This window comes from Oncorhynchus tshawytscha, linkage group LG07 (assembly GCF_018296145.1).
Source record: "Oncorhynchus tshawytscha isolate Ot180627B linkage group LG07, Otsh_v2.0, whole genome shotgun sequence".
Lineage (NCBI taxonomy): Eukaryota > Metazoa > Chordata > Actinopteri > Salmoniformes > Salmonidae > Oncorhynchus > Oncorhynchus tshawytscha.
In genome coordinates, this window is record NC_056435.1 from 23,636,516 (window position 1) to 23,652,436 (window position 15,921).

A 15,921-nucleotide genomic window follows, 5' to 3' on the forward strand; every position below is an offset into this window, starting at 1 on the left:
TAGTGAGGACCGCTCTGGAATGCACCTGTACGTCCTTAAAAAGGTCTGGATGGAGAATGAGACAAGAGCGAGCAAAATAGTTCCTCCCAACACCTAACTGGCACAACAAAAGTGCATTCAAAACTCTCTAATTATATGTTGTGCATTTACATTGTATTTCCGATGGAGTTTTCTCAATACTTGCCGATGCGTTCAATAATTTAGATGCCGTAAAATATTTCTCACAATATGGAATACTTTACTCAGCCTTTAGATGTCGCCCTAAACATCCTGTCTTGGAAAACTGGGATAGTGGTTGCATTCAAGTCATTTCATAGATCTTAGGGAACAGTTTGCAACTATTTGCAATGAAGATGAAGACTTCGGCAGTAGGAATCCATTCATAGCTCATGTAATGGCTGTGTCCAGTTATTTATAGACAGTCTATGGAATTGTGTTCTGAATTTACTCTTGTCACCGCTGGATGCAAGCAAGCCCAACGCCCTGACCCACAGAAGCACAGGGCACCTAAAGACCCTGTGCCCTGCCTGCCTGTCTGTCTGCCTGTCTGTCTGTCTGTCTGTCTGTCTGTCTGTCTGTCTGTCTGTCTGTCTGTCTGTCTGTCTGTCTGTCTGTCTGTCTGTCTGTCTGTCTGTCTGTCTGTCTGTCTGCCTGCCTGTCTGTCTGTCTGTCTGTCTGTCTGTCTGTCTGTCTGTCTTTCTCTCTCTCTCACAAACACACATACTCTCTCTCTCTCTCTCTCTCTCTCTCTCTCTCTCTCCCTCTCTCTCTCCCTCTCTCTGTGTGTGCATGTGTTTGTGTGTCCAGCTGCATTGTCCAGACACAGCATTGATTAAACCCACAGGGAGCCAGAGGTCACCTCTCTGAAGCTTGACTTCCCTGCGGCTACTGCTGCTGCTTCATTACATGCAGAATTGATTTAACACCTTGCTTGGTCTCGTTCCACTGGGATGGATGGACAGAGAGAGAGACGGGATGGCTAGATGGATGGCGAGAGAGATAGAGAAGAGGAAGATGTATACGATGACAGTGGCTTTGGATTGTGTTGAGGAAGACTATCTTGATCGTTGTTCCCATGTCACTCGTCGAGAGTGATCATCGGTGCATGTTGAGGTATCGGAGTAGGTGTGTGTGGGGACTTTCAGAGCTTTAGTTTGGAGATACATTTATCAAGGCTTAAAAAGGAGTCTTGAGTTTATTGTTGCCTTGGCGGCTGCGCTGGAGGAGGTATCCATGGCAACCGAAAGTGTAAAAGTAAGGTTTAAGGTCCCCTGAGAATTTTGGAAGAGACAAAGAAGAAGTGCTACACATAATCACATCAATGAAACTAAATGGGGTGTGTGTGCGTGTCTGTGCGTGCGTGTGTGCCTGTATATATTTTGCCTTTTTTTTTTACCAACAAGCAGGTTTGGCGTCAATTCCAATTTAGTTTTAAATTCCAATTAAATTCTTGAATTCACTCATGTAGTCGAGTATTTACGTTGAATTCAATTTCGACCTTCAACAGTCTTCAAGTTTTGGAATTGGAACTTAATTGGAATTGTAAAAACATTTAATGTTTGGATTTGAATTGAATTCGAATTCAATACTTTTTACATTTCCAAGTTAATGGAATTAATGTACTTCGTATCAAACATTTACTGCAAGATGTGCTTTAAATCATTTTATTTCTATATTTCAAGTATAGCTAGGCAGTTTAAACAGTGATACGATCAGCCTGAAAGCCTGAGAGAATTGGAATTTGTAGAATTGTTGGGGATAATATTGAATTGGGAATTTAATTATTGGAATTGACCTAACATTGGAATTGAGAGGAATGGAATTATCTCTGAATTCAAACACTGACTTGGAATTTGAATTGAATTAAATTGAATTCACAGGGAGAAGGAATTTATTTTGAATTTAATTGGTAAGTCTTGTACTGACAAGACTTACCAATTTACCACATCATCTACATACATCTAGTAGACTGTGTTTACCATTACTGCAGGTACCAAACCATTGTCAATGTGACAACTATAGAGATAAGGTAGATATAGTTGTATATGTGACAGTACATTGTTTTCACAAATGTTGAGCTTCAAGCCTGTGTCTCTTCACTCAGATGCACTTTGGCTAAATCAATTTGACAGTTTTATTTTTTACCAGTGTCGAAGCCACATATTTACAGGTACCAAACCATGGTCAATATGGCAATACTACTATGATCAGGTTCCTTCACATCTGGATCCAGTCTTTACTGTTTCCTCAGTCCCATTGTGAAGGTGTTTGGTTGTTTGTTTGTCTGCTAATGAATGAGATCAAAGGGAGGCTGATCCTGTAAACTGGTTGCAGGTCCCTGTGGTCAGATAGCAGGGATTAAAGAAGATTCTCCTCCTCAGTCCTCATTTGCATCCCAATTGGTACCCTATTCCCTATGGGCCCTGGTTAAAAGTAGTGCACTATATAAGGGATAGGGTTCCATTTGGGGCGCTCTACTGCTCTGTTCCTGGAAGACATTAACATGCAGTCCGTGCCCCCCCTCTCTCTTCCTCTATGTCTCTGTCTCCCTCTCTCTGTGCATCTCTCTCCCTCTTTCTATTTCTCTCTGCCTCCCTCAGAAAACATGCACACCCACGCCAGAATTAAAATGGTGATGCAGCAGTTGTTTTCTGTCTTAGAGAGAGAGAGAGATGAGAAAGAGAGGTAGAGAAAGAGAGAGAGATCAAGGCTGGTTGTTATTCCAAAGGCTTAGTGAGAGAAGGGAGCGGAGCATACTGGACATCACTACGGAATTACAATGGCGACACAACATCCCATAATAGAAGCATGTATTAGCTAGGGTTTTCACCACTATTCTTCACTGGGATGCATAGAGCATCGTTGCACACAGAAATGCATTGGATAGACTGGACATGATAGGGAGTCATTAATTACATTCCAAATGCCTTCTCTCTATCTGCTACGAACTTCTGAATGATGATGTGTCCCACAGTGAATACCAAGCATGTTCTTGGTTTACCCGACTGAGTGGCTTCTTGAACACGGGAGCACTACTACGGTCCTTGAGGGCCGCTGTGTCTGCTAGGTTTCACTTCTCCCTTTTGGAACAGTGACTGATTTAGACCTGGAAATCCAGGCAATATTTTGGGTTATTCGTAGCATTAATGGATAAGATAGGTGCTAGGAACAGGAGGAAAACCAGCTAGTTGATCATCCCTGGGTTAGTGGTTATCAGTCTTGCATTGGAACAAACTATTCCATAACGAATGTAATTTTATTTTTTAAATCAGGAAAATACAGTAGTTCTGAGGTTATGCAATGACTAGTTGTCCACTCCCTAATTTAGAGGGTTCTAGTAATGTCCAAGCAAAACGAGTCTGCAGGCTGGAGTCTCAGGGGTGAACTGAGCTATAGTTTGGTAAACCAAGCTGTTTCCCTCAACAGCTGGATCATGACATAACTCATGGGTGCCAAATAGCTGCAGGTTCTTTGAAAACATTCAAGGTTTCTTTAACCTAGACCTAGTCCAAGTTGATGCTGTTGATGCTCCCTGCCTTGCTTTGTTTGTCAGGTTCATGGCCCCGCTTCAATGTCCTCCATCACTCAACAATTTTTAATTCCCTAATAATTTATTGATACTATACTGACAATCAAATTGCATATCAATAATGTAGAGCAGGGCTGTCAAACTCATTCCATGGAGGGCCTAGTATCTGCGGGCCTTTGGTTTTTCCTTTCAATGAAGTCCTAGACAACCAGGTGAGGGGAGTTCTTTACTAATTAGTGACCGTAATTCATCAATCAAGTACAAGGGAGGAGCGAAAATCCGCACACACTCAGCCCTCTGAGGAATGAGTTTGACACGTGATGTAGAGGGTTCAGTGTCGTCTTATAGCCGTGTTGATTCAAAATACTTGTCTGTTGTGCTCATCCATGCTTGCAGACATTGGCTTTGTCCCAAATGGCACCCTATTCCCTTATATAGTGCACTACTTTTGACCAGGGCCCTATGGGACGCTCTACTGCTCTGTTCCTGGTCAAAAGTAATGAATTATGTAGGGCAGGGTTTAACAAACCCCTGGGTGTACGTTTAGTTTTTTGCCCTAGCACTACACAGCTGATTCACATAATGAAAGTGTGACGATGAGTTGGTTATTTGAATCAGCTGTGTAGTGCTAGGGCAAAAACCTAAACATGCAACCAATTGGGGCCCAGGGAAAACCTGATGTAGGGAATGGTGTGCCTCTTGGGATGCAGACATACAGTACAGTGAGCTATGTTTAGTTGCATGTGGTCTGTGGAAACAGGCATGATTGTTATCTGCATCACTGAACTGAAGAGGATACGAGAGCACGACAAAATGTTTATCATTCTCTGATTTTGTTTTTTATTTTTGCAAGAGTGAATGATATATCGCATTGTGAAAGGGAGAAATGATACAAACCCAGAGCGACAAGCCATAATACAAAAAACTGATACAATTGATTAGAAGTGAAGTAAAAACAGAGCAACCATGACCAAGATTACATATTGAGAAAGAGCAAAATGTTGTATCTAAAAACATGTCATATGTACAGTATCTTAGATGTACACTGTCCTTGGATCATGTCTCATCATCTATTTAAAGGTAGACTCGGGGATATGATGTAGATGCAGAAAGTAAACAGCATAGTGGGTCAATTTCCGCAACAACTAAGAGAGTTGAAGCTGCGAGGCTCAACTTTTCCGCTTTTTTGGTCCCCTTGCTACCGTGCTGTGACAGCGTGAAGTGGACCCATGCGCAGATACTGTGTGTGATTGTGAGAGAGCGAAGTCTTGCATCTCGCTCATCTCAATATCTCCGGTGCTGCTCGTGGCAATGACATTTCCCTGAGACTAACTTTAATTCAATATTCAGCTCCTTTTTATTTATTTGTACATGTTGTATTGTATGCAAATGCGCCATTGCATTGTTATTCTCCAACTCCAAAGTGGACAACCAGCAACAACAGTTGGGAACGTGTGCTAATTTCATCCACATGATATACAAACAAAAAACCTTTCTCTAACGCCTCACTGTCCTGTGTGTTTTGATGCAAGCCAATCACGCATGTAGGACAAATTAAGTGACCAATGGCGGATTTCCACCTAGGTCACCATGTTTTATTCAGGAAGCTCGGCACACGTACACAGTTACATGCCACTTCGCCCCGGGGCCCTATACACAATCCCTGATTTGGCTTGTGTCCCAAATGGCACCCTAGTCACTATACAGTGCACTACTTTGGACCAGAGCCCTATGGGTGGAAATGATCTCCGTGCATGAGGCCAGAAAGCGTTCCGTTTTTTTTTTGTGGTGTTGTTGTGCCGCAAGCAGCCTGGTTTGAATATTGCTGATTGGGGGTGGGGATTTGGGAGTGGGTGGGGGGTAAAGTGGTGGTGGTGGTGGAGGTCGCCGTTCAACGCAGGGGAGAATACAATCTGTGTGTTGGTGTGTGTCTGTGATAGCAGCTAACAGTAACGTTTTGCTGAGAAAGAGGGACAGAGAGAGATGCATATGATTCCTTATGCATGTTGGATGGACACCCAAACTACCGTTCAAAAGTTTGGGGTCACTTAGAAATGTCCTTGTTTTTGAAAGAAAAGCACTTTTTTTTGTCCATTTAAAATAACATAAAATTGATCAGAGATACAGTGTAGACATTGTTAATGTTGCAAATGGCTATTGTAGCTGGAAACAGCTGATTTGTAATGGAATATCTACACAGGCGTACAGAGGCCCATTATCAGCAACCGTCACTCCTGTGTTCCAATGGCACGTTGTGTTAGCGAATCCAAGTTTATAATTTTAAAAGGCCAATTTATCATTAGAAAACCCCTTTGCAATTATGTTAGCACAGCTGAAAACTGTAGTGCTGATTGAAGAAGCAATAAATCTGACCAGTCTCAATGTCAACAGTGAAGAGGTGACTCTGGGATGCTGGCCTTCTAGGCAGAGTTGCAAAGAAAAATACATATCTCAGACTGGCCAATGAAAATAAAAGAATAAGATGAGCAGAAGAACACAGACACAGGAACTCTGCCACGAAGGCCAGCATCCCAGAGATGCCTCTTCACTGTTTTTTTATTTGACTTTTAATTAACTAAGCAACTCAATTAAGAACAAATTCTTATTTTCAATTACATCCTAGGAACAGTGGGTTAACATATTTTTACCTTGTCACCTCAGGGATTCGATCTTGCAACCTTTCGGTTACAAATCCAACGCTCTAACCACTAGGCTAACTGCCGCCCCAAATGTTGATGTTGAGAAATGTTGATGTTTGCGGGTACTATTTATGAAGCTGCCAGTTGAGGACTTGTGAGGCATCTGTTTCTCAAACTAGACACTCAATTGTACTTGTCCTCTTGCTCATTTGTGCACCGGGGCCTCCCACTCCTCTTTCTATTCTGGTTAGAGCCAGTTTGCGCTGTTCTGTGAAGGGAGTAGTACACAGCATTTTACAAGATCTTAAGTTTCTTGGCAATTTCTCGCATGTAATAGCCTTAATTTCTCAGAACAAGAATAGACTGATGAGTTTCAGAAGAAAGTTTTTTGTTTCTGGCCATTTTGAGCCTGTAATTGAACCCAAAAATGCTGATGTTCCAGATACTCAACTAGTCTAAAGAAGGCCACTTGTATTGCTTCTTTAATCAGAGCACAGCTGAAAACTGTAGTTAACATAATCACAAAAGGGTTTTCTAATGATCAATTTGCCTTTTACAATGATAAACTTGGATTAGCTAACATAACGTGCCATTGGAACACAGGAGTGATGGTTGCTGATAATGGGCCTCTGTACGCCTATGTAGATATTCCATTAAAAAAAAACAGCCGTTTCCAGCTACAATAGTCATTTACATTAACAATGTCTACACGGTATTTCTGATCAATTTGATGTTATTTTAATGGAACATTTTCTTTTGCTTTTCTTTCAAAAACAAGGACATTTCTAAGTGACCCCAAACTTTTGAATGTTAGTGTATGTCCATGCATATGTTCACATGAAAGAGACATCACCATGTCTTAGTTGCTCTTTCATGTTAACATATGCATGGACATACACTAATGTTCAAAAGTTTGGAGTCTGTCACACACAGATCAATGCCACACACAGATCAATGCAGACATCTCTCCTTAAACTCCCAGAACATTGTATTATGCTAAAAGATATATACTATACACAGTATCTAAAAAGGATTGACGAATGCATGGGGATGGATGGAAAGCGATCAAGCAGCACAGTGTGAAAAAGAGCTCACAAGGAGAGGTGGAGATAGAGAGAGGGAGCAATGGAGAGATGGAAAAGGGAGATGGGAGGGGGAGGGGAGAGGGGGGACATGAGACATGTAGTGTTACAACAGCATTATTGTTACTGTGAAATAAGTTGGTTTATTAACATCTGCTTATGATGATGATGCCACATGCACCAAAATCGGGCTTGCTAAAAAAAATCCTCTCCTCTCCTCTCGTAGTCAGTCGTTTCCCTCCAAAGGCTTCACAGCAACAAAGCAACAGTGCGAGAGAGCCTGGTAATGGTTGCCATGGCAACCATCCTGGTCGGTCTGAACCGACCGTTTCGCTGGTTGTCTGGCGCACGTTTCAACATATTGAGCCTATGCTCTCTCTGTTTCTCTCTCTACATCTTTCAACATCTCCCTCTCTCTTCCTATCTTTCCTCTCATCTCTCTTTCTCTCTCGTCTATCTTTCTCTCCCCGTATACTTTTCTCTCCCCTTCTCCTCCTGTGAGACCACAGATTTCTTGGAAAACAGCAAGTTGTTTGACGATAATACAGATTGGTCTCCATCTGTCTGTCTTTCTCGCTTCTGTTCTAATGACATTGTTCAGTTTCATCTGTTAAAATAAAGGCGTGAGGAGGAGGAGGGGGCGTCAGGCATGAGGCAGAAACGTGTACTGGGTCTTTGGTTTCAGATTGGGAGCTGGTGCAGTAGGCTGCCAGAGAAAGAAGGAAACATGGGAAGAAGATGAAGTCGTGGATCAAAGTCATTGTTGAGTCGTGCCATCTTCACTTCCTGCTGTGACTGAAGTTGGTAGCATATAGATTTCAAAACCGGTGTCACGCCCTAAGCTCAAATCTATTTTGGAATCTACCTGTGACAGAAACATGTAAAAACCCTGAACACAAACATAGCAATCTATTTTCATATACTACAAAAACAGCATTTTTTAAAACTGGCTACTGTGATTAAAACACAACAGAAAAACAATTTCCCACAGTAGCTAGGTTTCCATCCAATTGGCGACAGATTTTCAAGTGAGTATTCGAGAATCTGCATAAAGAACATATGTGCATTTTCCCACCAGTGGTACACTACATGACCAAAAGTATGTGGACACCTGCTCGTCAAAAACATCTAATTCCAAAATTATGGGCACTAATATGGAGTTGTTCCCCCCTTTGCTGCTACAACAGCCTCCACTCTTCTGGGAAGGCTTTCCACTAGATGTTGGAAAATTGCTGCGGGGACTTACTTCCATTCAGCCACAAGAGCATTAGTGGACCTCGCTTTGTGCATGGGGGCATTGTGATGCTGAAACAGGAAAGGGCCTACCCCCAAACAGTTACCACCAAGTTGGAAACACAGAATCATCTCTAGAATGTCATTGTATGCTGTAGCGTTAAGATTTCCCTTCACTGGAACTAAGGGGCCTAGCCCAAATCATGAAAAACAGCCCCAGACCATTGAAAAGGTGGCATCCTATGACGGTGCCACGTCTGAGCTCTTCATTAAGGCCATTCTACTGCCAATGTTTGTCTATGGAGATTGAATGGGTGTGTGCTCAATTTTATACACCTGTCAGCAATGGGTGTGTCTGAAATAGTGACCACGCACTTTTGAATATATAGTGTATGTTTCCACCTAATGCGGGTTAAATAGCACTGCGTGATAAAGTAGTACACACAAAATGTACTTTTTTCGCTTAAGTTTTCATGTACCGAATAAAAATCTAAAGTTCAATGTGTTTCCATTGCAATTTTCAGCTCTACCGATAGTTGGGTCACAAAAACTGTTACATTGAATAGCAAATGTGCCTACTCTGGGCTTGGCACCTGTGTTCTAGTCAACATCTCGCAGATACAGTGGGAGTAGGCTGTGCGGTTTGGCAAGTCTAGATAATGAGATTATTATGGATAAACAACAGTCGAGCGTTGATCATCATGTCAGGTCATCATTGATATTTACAGGAAAGCAGCATTAAGCTCATCACTGTGCACTTTCACTACCCTATGAAGTTTATCATGACCATTTATAGTGGGAGGACCACACTCCATATCATTGTGTGACTCCAAATTGACTTTGATATGATGGTTATTATATCAATATTTAAGGCATTTCCACCACCATTTCCTGCTTAATACATTTCACTGACACAAAAAGAGAATTATCTGCCGGCATTTAAAAAATTACAATGATACTTCCTGTTTCAATCACAGCGTCGTGATTTTTAAAAATATGATGACTTACTCGCACAGAAACTGTGGATGGAAATGTGGTTGCTGACGTTCTAGAATACAGAGAATCAGAAAATAACATTCCTGGTACTCTTTAGGCACTAGATCCTGTTTTCCCCACTGTTCTTCCCGATCTCCCTGCTTATCAGTGGTCGCATGGTGTACTCCGAGCACTGACGATGTCTGACGATATGACGGGAGACTCCAACCTGAAACAGATGCAAATCTATCCTGGGTAATTTGCTGGGTCATATTTCCTGGGTAATTTGCATGCCACACACACAGGACCACACTGCACCACACCGCATCCATTTACATACTAACCCGATGACGAAGGACAGTGTGGTTTTCCACCCTGTGGTTTTCACTCACTCCTTCACTGGCCTGGCCTCGGGGCTGGGGTGGTGGGTGGGAAAACCCTGGTGGTGTGTCAGGGCAGCCTGCAGAGTGTGTTTAAACTGTCTGTGTTTGTTCCATGTGTGTTCCTTGCTACTGTGTCTCGGCTCAGATAAGTTCTGACTTAAAGTGGTGCTGTTGATTCGCTGACATAGAGAGAGCTTGCCTGCTTGGTCACAGAACATGAATCATTTAGTCACCAGAGCAGAGCTGGAAATGTCAAGTCTCATCACGACGCAACATACCTCAGTGCCCCAGCAACCACGCTGTCTACATTACACCAACCTGAGTTAAGAGTTTAAGAGGAGGAGGAAGCCTTGAGTAAAGAGATAAACTGAGATTTGGATACCGCAGCAGCAGGGGTTGTTCGTGAAGGATGGGAGAGACACGGATACTATCAAGAATCAGTCCTATGACTGGGATGAGAAAATGAAGACATACCATAACAAAGCTTAATTTACAGAGCCAAGAGACACTAGTCTCTCCATTCATCTACTCTCTTGAGTCTTTAAGTTAAGCTTATTGAAAACAGTTTTGAAGTAAAACTGTGACTGACTCGATTATTAATGAGCATTATTTACTTGGTCAAACAGTTCCTGTAATTCCAGTTTCATTCCTTATCTGAGTTTCCCAGAAACAGTAATCGGCTTTCTCACATGGGGAAAAAAAGAGGGCTGACTCGACCTTGACTGTCAAGTGGGAGACCACATGAGCAAAACTTATTTTGTATTGTTTCCATTCCTCTCGGGACAGTTTCCTGGACAGAGATTAAGACTAGTCCTGGATTAAACACAATTCTGAATAGCCATTTTAGTCCAGGTCTAGGCGTTATCTGTGTCTGTGAAACTGCCCAGGGTTGACTTGAATACATTCTATTTCTGTGTTTTGTGTGTTCAGCAAATACAGGCCCAAACTTACCAATAAAGCAGCACAGGGGCGTCATGCACCCATTATTGTAGAGGTGGCACGAGGTATATGAGGATGGAGGAAGTTAGAGAATTTTGCAAACACCTGAAATGGCTTTTTCGTGCAATCTAGTTCCATAATCATTATGCCTAATTCTATGTTGTTGTTTTTTTATTTAAAAAAGTAAAGTATATTGTTCAGCATAGGTTATCTAAGCATACCTTTACCTGTTAAATTGTAATTTTAATGAGGGTGTCATTCTGACTGTTGTAAATACCACATCTCAATATAGGCTACTGCACTAATATGCCTAGGATATTTCTTCCAAATTTCAACACACTACATTGGATCATAACACACATCATACATTAAAGCAGAGAGCTCCTGTACATTTTGTAATTAATTCATTTTTAATGTACATTTTTTCCTACAATATTTTTGTTTTAAGATTGAATAATCAATATAGCTAATTAATATCATTAGAATCCACCACAGCATTAATATTGAAGCTGGCAAGTCATTTTGTTTGTTTGGCTAGCTAGCTAACGTTAGCTGGCTAGCTGTTTTGATTTGAATGCCAGCCAGTGTCCGGAGGTTGAGAAGCAGAAAGCAAGACAGCAGAGGTGTGCAGTGATGAGGATCATAGGGAGGACAAAGTTATAAGGCTGCTTTTGAATTATTATTTAAATGTGGTGTGCTTTATGGTACCATGTTACTGATGTAGCATCATCCAAGTGGGTGATTAATTTTGACAGCGAGACATCTTTATGAGACCACGCTTCCTGCCTGCCTATGGACCTTCTCTCCCCGATTGACCACCTCGCGCAGTAATTGCTTCCTTTTATAAAGTCTAGTTCGACAAGCTACTCTAACTTGATTGATAGCCTGAAATGGCTTGGTAGCTAGTTATGAGGTTGGGAGATTGGGGACCTATCTAGCTGGCTAGCTAAAGCCAACCTCATTAAATTGCTAGGTGGCTAGTATTACAGAGAAACAACTAAACATTTTTTTAAATGATTTATTCATCAACAAGGAATCAATAGGCTACATATCTTGATCAAATTAATTTGCAAACATACCTCAAGTCATGCCGATCACCGGGAGCTTAAATCAAATCAAACGCTGTATGTGTCAGTCTGCTACACTCGCTCTCCTCCTCCACTGGCGATACTGTCTGCATGCACTGCGTCCTGCATAGCATACTCTGTGGTGCACCTTGGAAGGAACCACTTTACTAGGGACAATAGGTGGGGGTACTCCATTTCAGGCTATCAATCAAAGTCTGTGTGCCCCCTCCACAAAATACTGCTGACAGAAGAAGAAAAAAAAAAACATCTGAGGGGGCACGTGTCTTTGTGCCCCCAATCGGCATGACGCCTCTGACGCAGCACCATTTCGGCAGCAACATAGAATTATCCAACATACATCACAATAAACACTGTAAACTTCTTAATTAAGTTCTTCGGAATCTTTATTACAAGATATTAGACTACTGTACAAATCAGTGAGATAATAGTACAGCACAGTACAACGTACGTCATATTAAGACTGTTCTGGAGGATAGTCATTCAAAGTGGTATAGAAGGTGTTCTAGAATACACAAGATCATCTTCAGAACATTGCCATGCATGCATGATTCCATTTCTGCCATGCATCAGTTGGTAATTCAGTGGTAAGAAAAAGCCCTGAACAATGGCAACAACAGAAGAATAACAAAATTGTTACAATTAAACGTATAGAAAGCACAACATAAGCAACCATGTTGTCTGGTTATCCCTCCTGATATTTGGCACACGTGATAATGCGCAATGCAATAGAAATAGTTAATAAATAGGGAGTGTGTACAGTTATATTTAACAATCCAGACTTTAGGCCTTTTGGTGCCTTACATACAGTACTGTATAATGTGTATACATGACTCTATAGATGCAAAGGATGGTAACAAAAACTGATCAGGCGACATCAAAATGTATAAGAAGTAAAAAAAAGGAAAAGATCACTTCATTAATTCTGTCATCGTAATTCTCTACATACAAAACTGTCCCTCAGTCCCTCAGGCCTTGAGCACTGCAAAAAACTTATCCAAAGGCTTAATAAATAAGGTCTCTTTATACAGACACATTACGTTAGATTACAACAAACCATTTCACTGCTTCTTTTCTCCGCTGTGCAACAAAACGTTAGCCTGGTCTCAGATCTGTTCGTGCCATCTTGCCAGGTCCATATCACGACCAATTGTCACGCCAAAAATGACAATTTCACAAGGAGTTGATAAAGAGAGCAGAAACCGACTGGCACCCAGGCTAACAGAACGTGGGGCTGCAGATGTAGGGATCTTAATTTGAGCCAGTTTGCTACAGCAGGAAAATTATCTTGCAGCAACAGGAAATGTGAATTATTATGTGGATCATAATTAATGGACATTTGTAGGGTTTGATGCATTTCTCATAAGGGAAATCATGCCTGAAATTTCAAAGTGGAAATGACTAACTTCAGATGCCTTTTTAAACCTCACATACACTACAAGTTTTACTGCAACAGGGTGATCAAATTAAGATCCTACATCTGCACCATTTCTTATTTACAAGTTATGTATATTATTTATTTGTTTGCACTCGTCATCAGAAGAATCAAGAGCAGAAAGAATGGTAAATGTAATATCATATGGTTTGATTGATATAAGAGTGTGTGTGTGTGCTTTAGTTTATAAGATCATCTCTATAGTTTGTTCCCTGATTTCTGCGTTTGTTCGACAGCATTGTCTTCCTCCATCAGCATCCTCTCCTGGTCACATGGTTTAGACCCTCCTCCTTGAGAGCTATCCCCCTCCGGCAGGGTTTTGATCCATCCCTACTCTAATACACCTAATGCTATGAATTAGCTGCTACCCAGGACCAAGAAAAGACAGTTTTCAGCCTGCTACATTTGTTGGTCAACCTGCTTAGGAGTTATATACGACCAATAATTGACTAGTGTAAAATGTGTAGGGCTGAAGCAAAAGCCTGCTGCTCACCCAGTAGCTCTCTGGGTAGAAGGCTGGTCATCCCCCGTTTTAGACAAGCTCTATGGGCGTAAACCCTGGCATGACAGCATTCACCTGGGCGTCTGTATCCATCACCGTCTCGGTCTCCGTGTCCGTCTCCATCTCTGTCTCCATCTCTTGTCTTGGCTGCTTCCCCATCCTGCCAGTATAAGTCCCAGGAGATCACCATCATGAGGACTGGGAGAGGGTCTAGAAGTGCTTGCTGCCATATGGGATGAAAGTGCTTATATACAGTGTCTTTGGATTAAAACTGTTGATTTTGAATAGAAAATGAGAATCAATGTCTTTGGGGGCGCGGGTGGTGTGTTTAAGCCTCCGTCTGTGTTTTCTCTGTCCCGTTTTTCTGCGCCTCGTCAACGCCGCTCTCATCCTCGACGACTGTGAAGAACACGAGGGAGATGATGAGGAGTAGGCGGTTTGGCACATTATGACATCTAAGAATCTAATCTTTAACTGGTATGAATACATGGAACTCATGCACTAGGCAACAGCACTGCACGGAAGTAGAAAGAGAGAAAGACAAAGAGAAAGATGGTGTGTGTGTGCATTTGCGCATGTGATACATGAGTTGTATGTAACACACACACACACAAATAAGGCACACACAGAATATATTCTACAATCCTATAGAATCACACCATGTGGAAAATTCAGTGGAACAGCATGGCAACACTTAGCCAAGTAAAACTCAAATCCACGATGCGTTCTATTATTTGAGTGCTGAAATACATCGTTTTTTAAAATAAAAAAATACATTTTATGTGACGTCTGAGCTCCTGTCCGCACACACTAGTCGCCGGTCAACTCCGTGATGTCAAGTACATTGTGGAGTTGAGTTTTACACATGGACCTAGAGGCATTTCACAGCAGAACGCACGCACTGCGCATCCAAACTTGTGTTGCAAAGCGAACAGAATTCTTAAAAACCATTACCCCATACCATATTCATCAGAATAAACTTCCCATTGAATTGCCGATAGCCTACCATTATTTCCCATCCAATGTTGAGTATATGGACAATGGAGACACAACTGAAAATACTTTGGTCATGGTTACCTCGTTTGCTTCTGCCTATCTGTCCAAGTTTGGGCGGGCGTTTGCCCCCCTGCGAGCCGCTGAAGAAGTTGTTGGTGTCTTGGAGGCGACAGGTGAAGGAAAGGTGTCCCTCATCGTCCTCATTTCCATAATGACTCATTTCGTCTTGTAGTACTTCCGACATTTCCAACTGCGTCTCAATAACGAACCAAGGTGCACAAACCAAAATATGACGCTCTGCTCGACCTTAGGACCACTACCGTGGCGTTATAACAGCCTGTAACCGCTTATAACGCGGGAGAAAAACGATATAACCTAGGCTACTATCTGGCTGTCCAGTCCTGCTGTCTGTTTACCTCGAAGGCATGTGTCTCCTCTAGTGCGCAACCAAACGGATTGATCCAAATATATTCCTCAATTTCACCTTCCGGAAAGCTTCGGTAACATTATTCAAATTTTCCAATGGGTTCCGCCGTGCGTATTGATTTGGAAATGCCGGGAGCATGTAGATATTGCTGCGGTGCTACGCCTTATTCTATGATTTCGAGCGGCTAGACCGTCGCACGGAAAATCTAAAGAAGAAATGCAAATTAGGGAGAGATGCAAAACACGGCTCTCAGGGAAACGAGGCGGTGGGAGGGAGGGAGCGAGAGAGAGACAGAGAGAGAGAGACAGAGCTGAGCGTCTTCTGCAGCCCATATCAGATACAGAACAGAGAAGATTCCAGTTTGTCCTGACAGGCTGATGTTCCATCTGCCCGCTGGGATCTAGCTGAAATCCAAATGACACTAGAATAGTATTTTATTATAGGCTAAGGTCGACTGGAAGACTAAATATTTAGATATTTTTTATTCAATATTTATTCATTCAATATTATTGCATGTTCATCAACCTATTAAAGGAATAAAAGCAGGATAATTCTCATCTTGGACATTTTAAAAGGACATTCAAGTCCAATATAGGCTTTTTCTCCAGAGAATTTTAAAGATATTTTTGGCTGATTTTAAAGTCTAATGTTGAGTTGATGTATAGGTCCAGTCACTGTATTTTGCCCAATATTGTC

General features: G+C 41.9%; 1 protein-coding gene across 1 annotated transcript; it reads right to left on the reverse strand.

Annotated features, from left to right (window-relative positions):
- Positions 1-14,116: 14,116 nt before the first annotated feature.
- LOC112254154 (calcium/calmodulin-dependent protein kinase II inhibitor 2) lies at positions 14,117-15,487 on the reverse strand. The gene is made up of 2 exons (XM_024426434.2): positions 14,880-15,487; positions 14,117-14,201 (listed from the first exon to the last, which is right to left on the reverse strand). The coding sequence occupies exons 1-2, from the start codon at positions 15,040-15,042 to the stop codon at positions 14,131-14,133; spliced, it is 234 nt and encodes a 77-aa protein (XP_024282202.1). The 5' UTR covers positions 15,043-15,487; the 3' UTR covers positions 14,117-14,130.
- Positions 15,488-15,921: the final 434 nt, after the last annotated feature.

What these genes read in the sequence shown, in the direction of transcription:
- LOC112254154 (XM_024426434.2), bottom strand. Translation starts at nt 15,042, where the DNA reads ATGTCGGAAGTACTACAAGACGAAATGAGTCATTATGGAAATGAGGAC. An exon ending in GATAGGCAGAAGCAAACGAG is followed by an intron (nt 14,202 to 14,879) that starts GTAACCATGACC and finishes TGTTCTTCACAG; the next exon opens with TCGTCGAGGATGAGAGCGGC.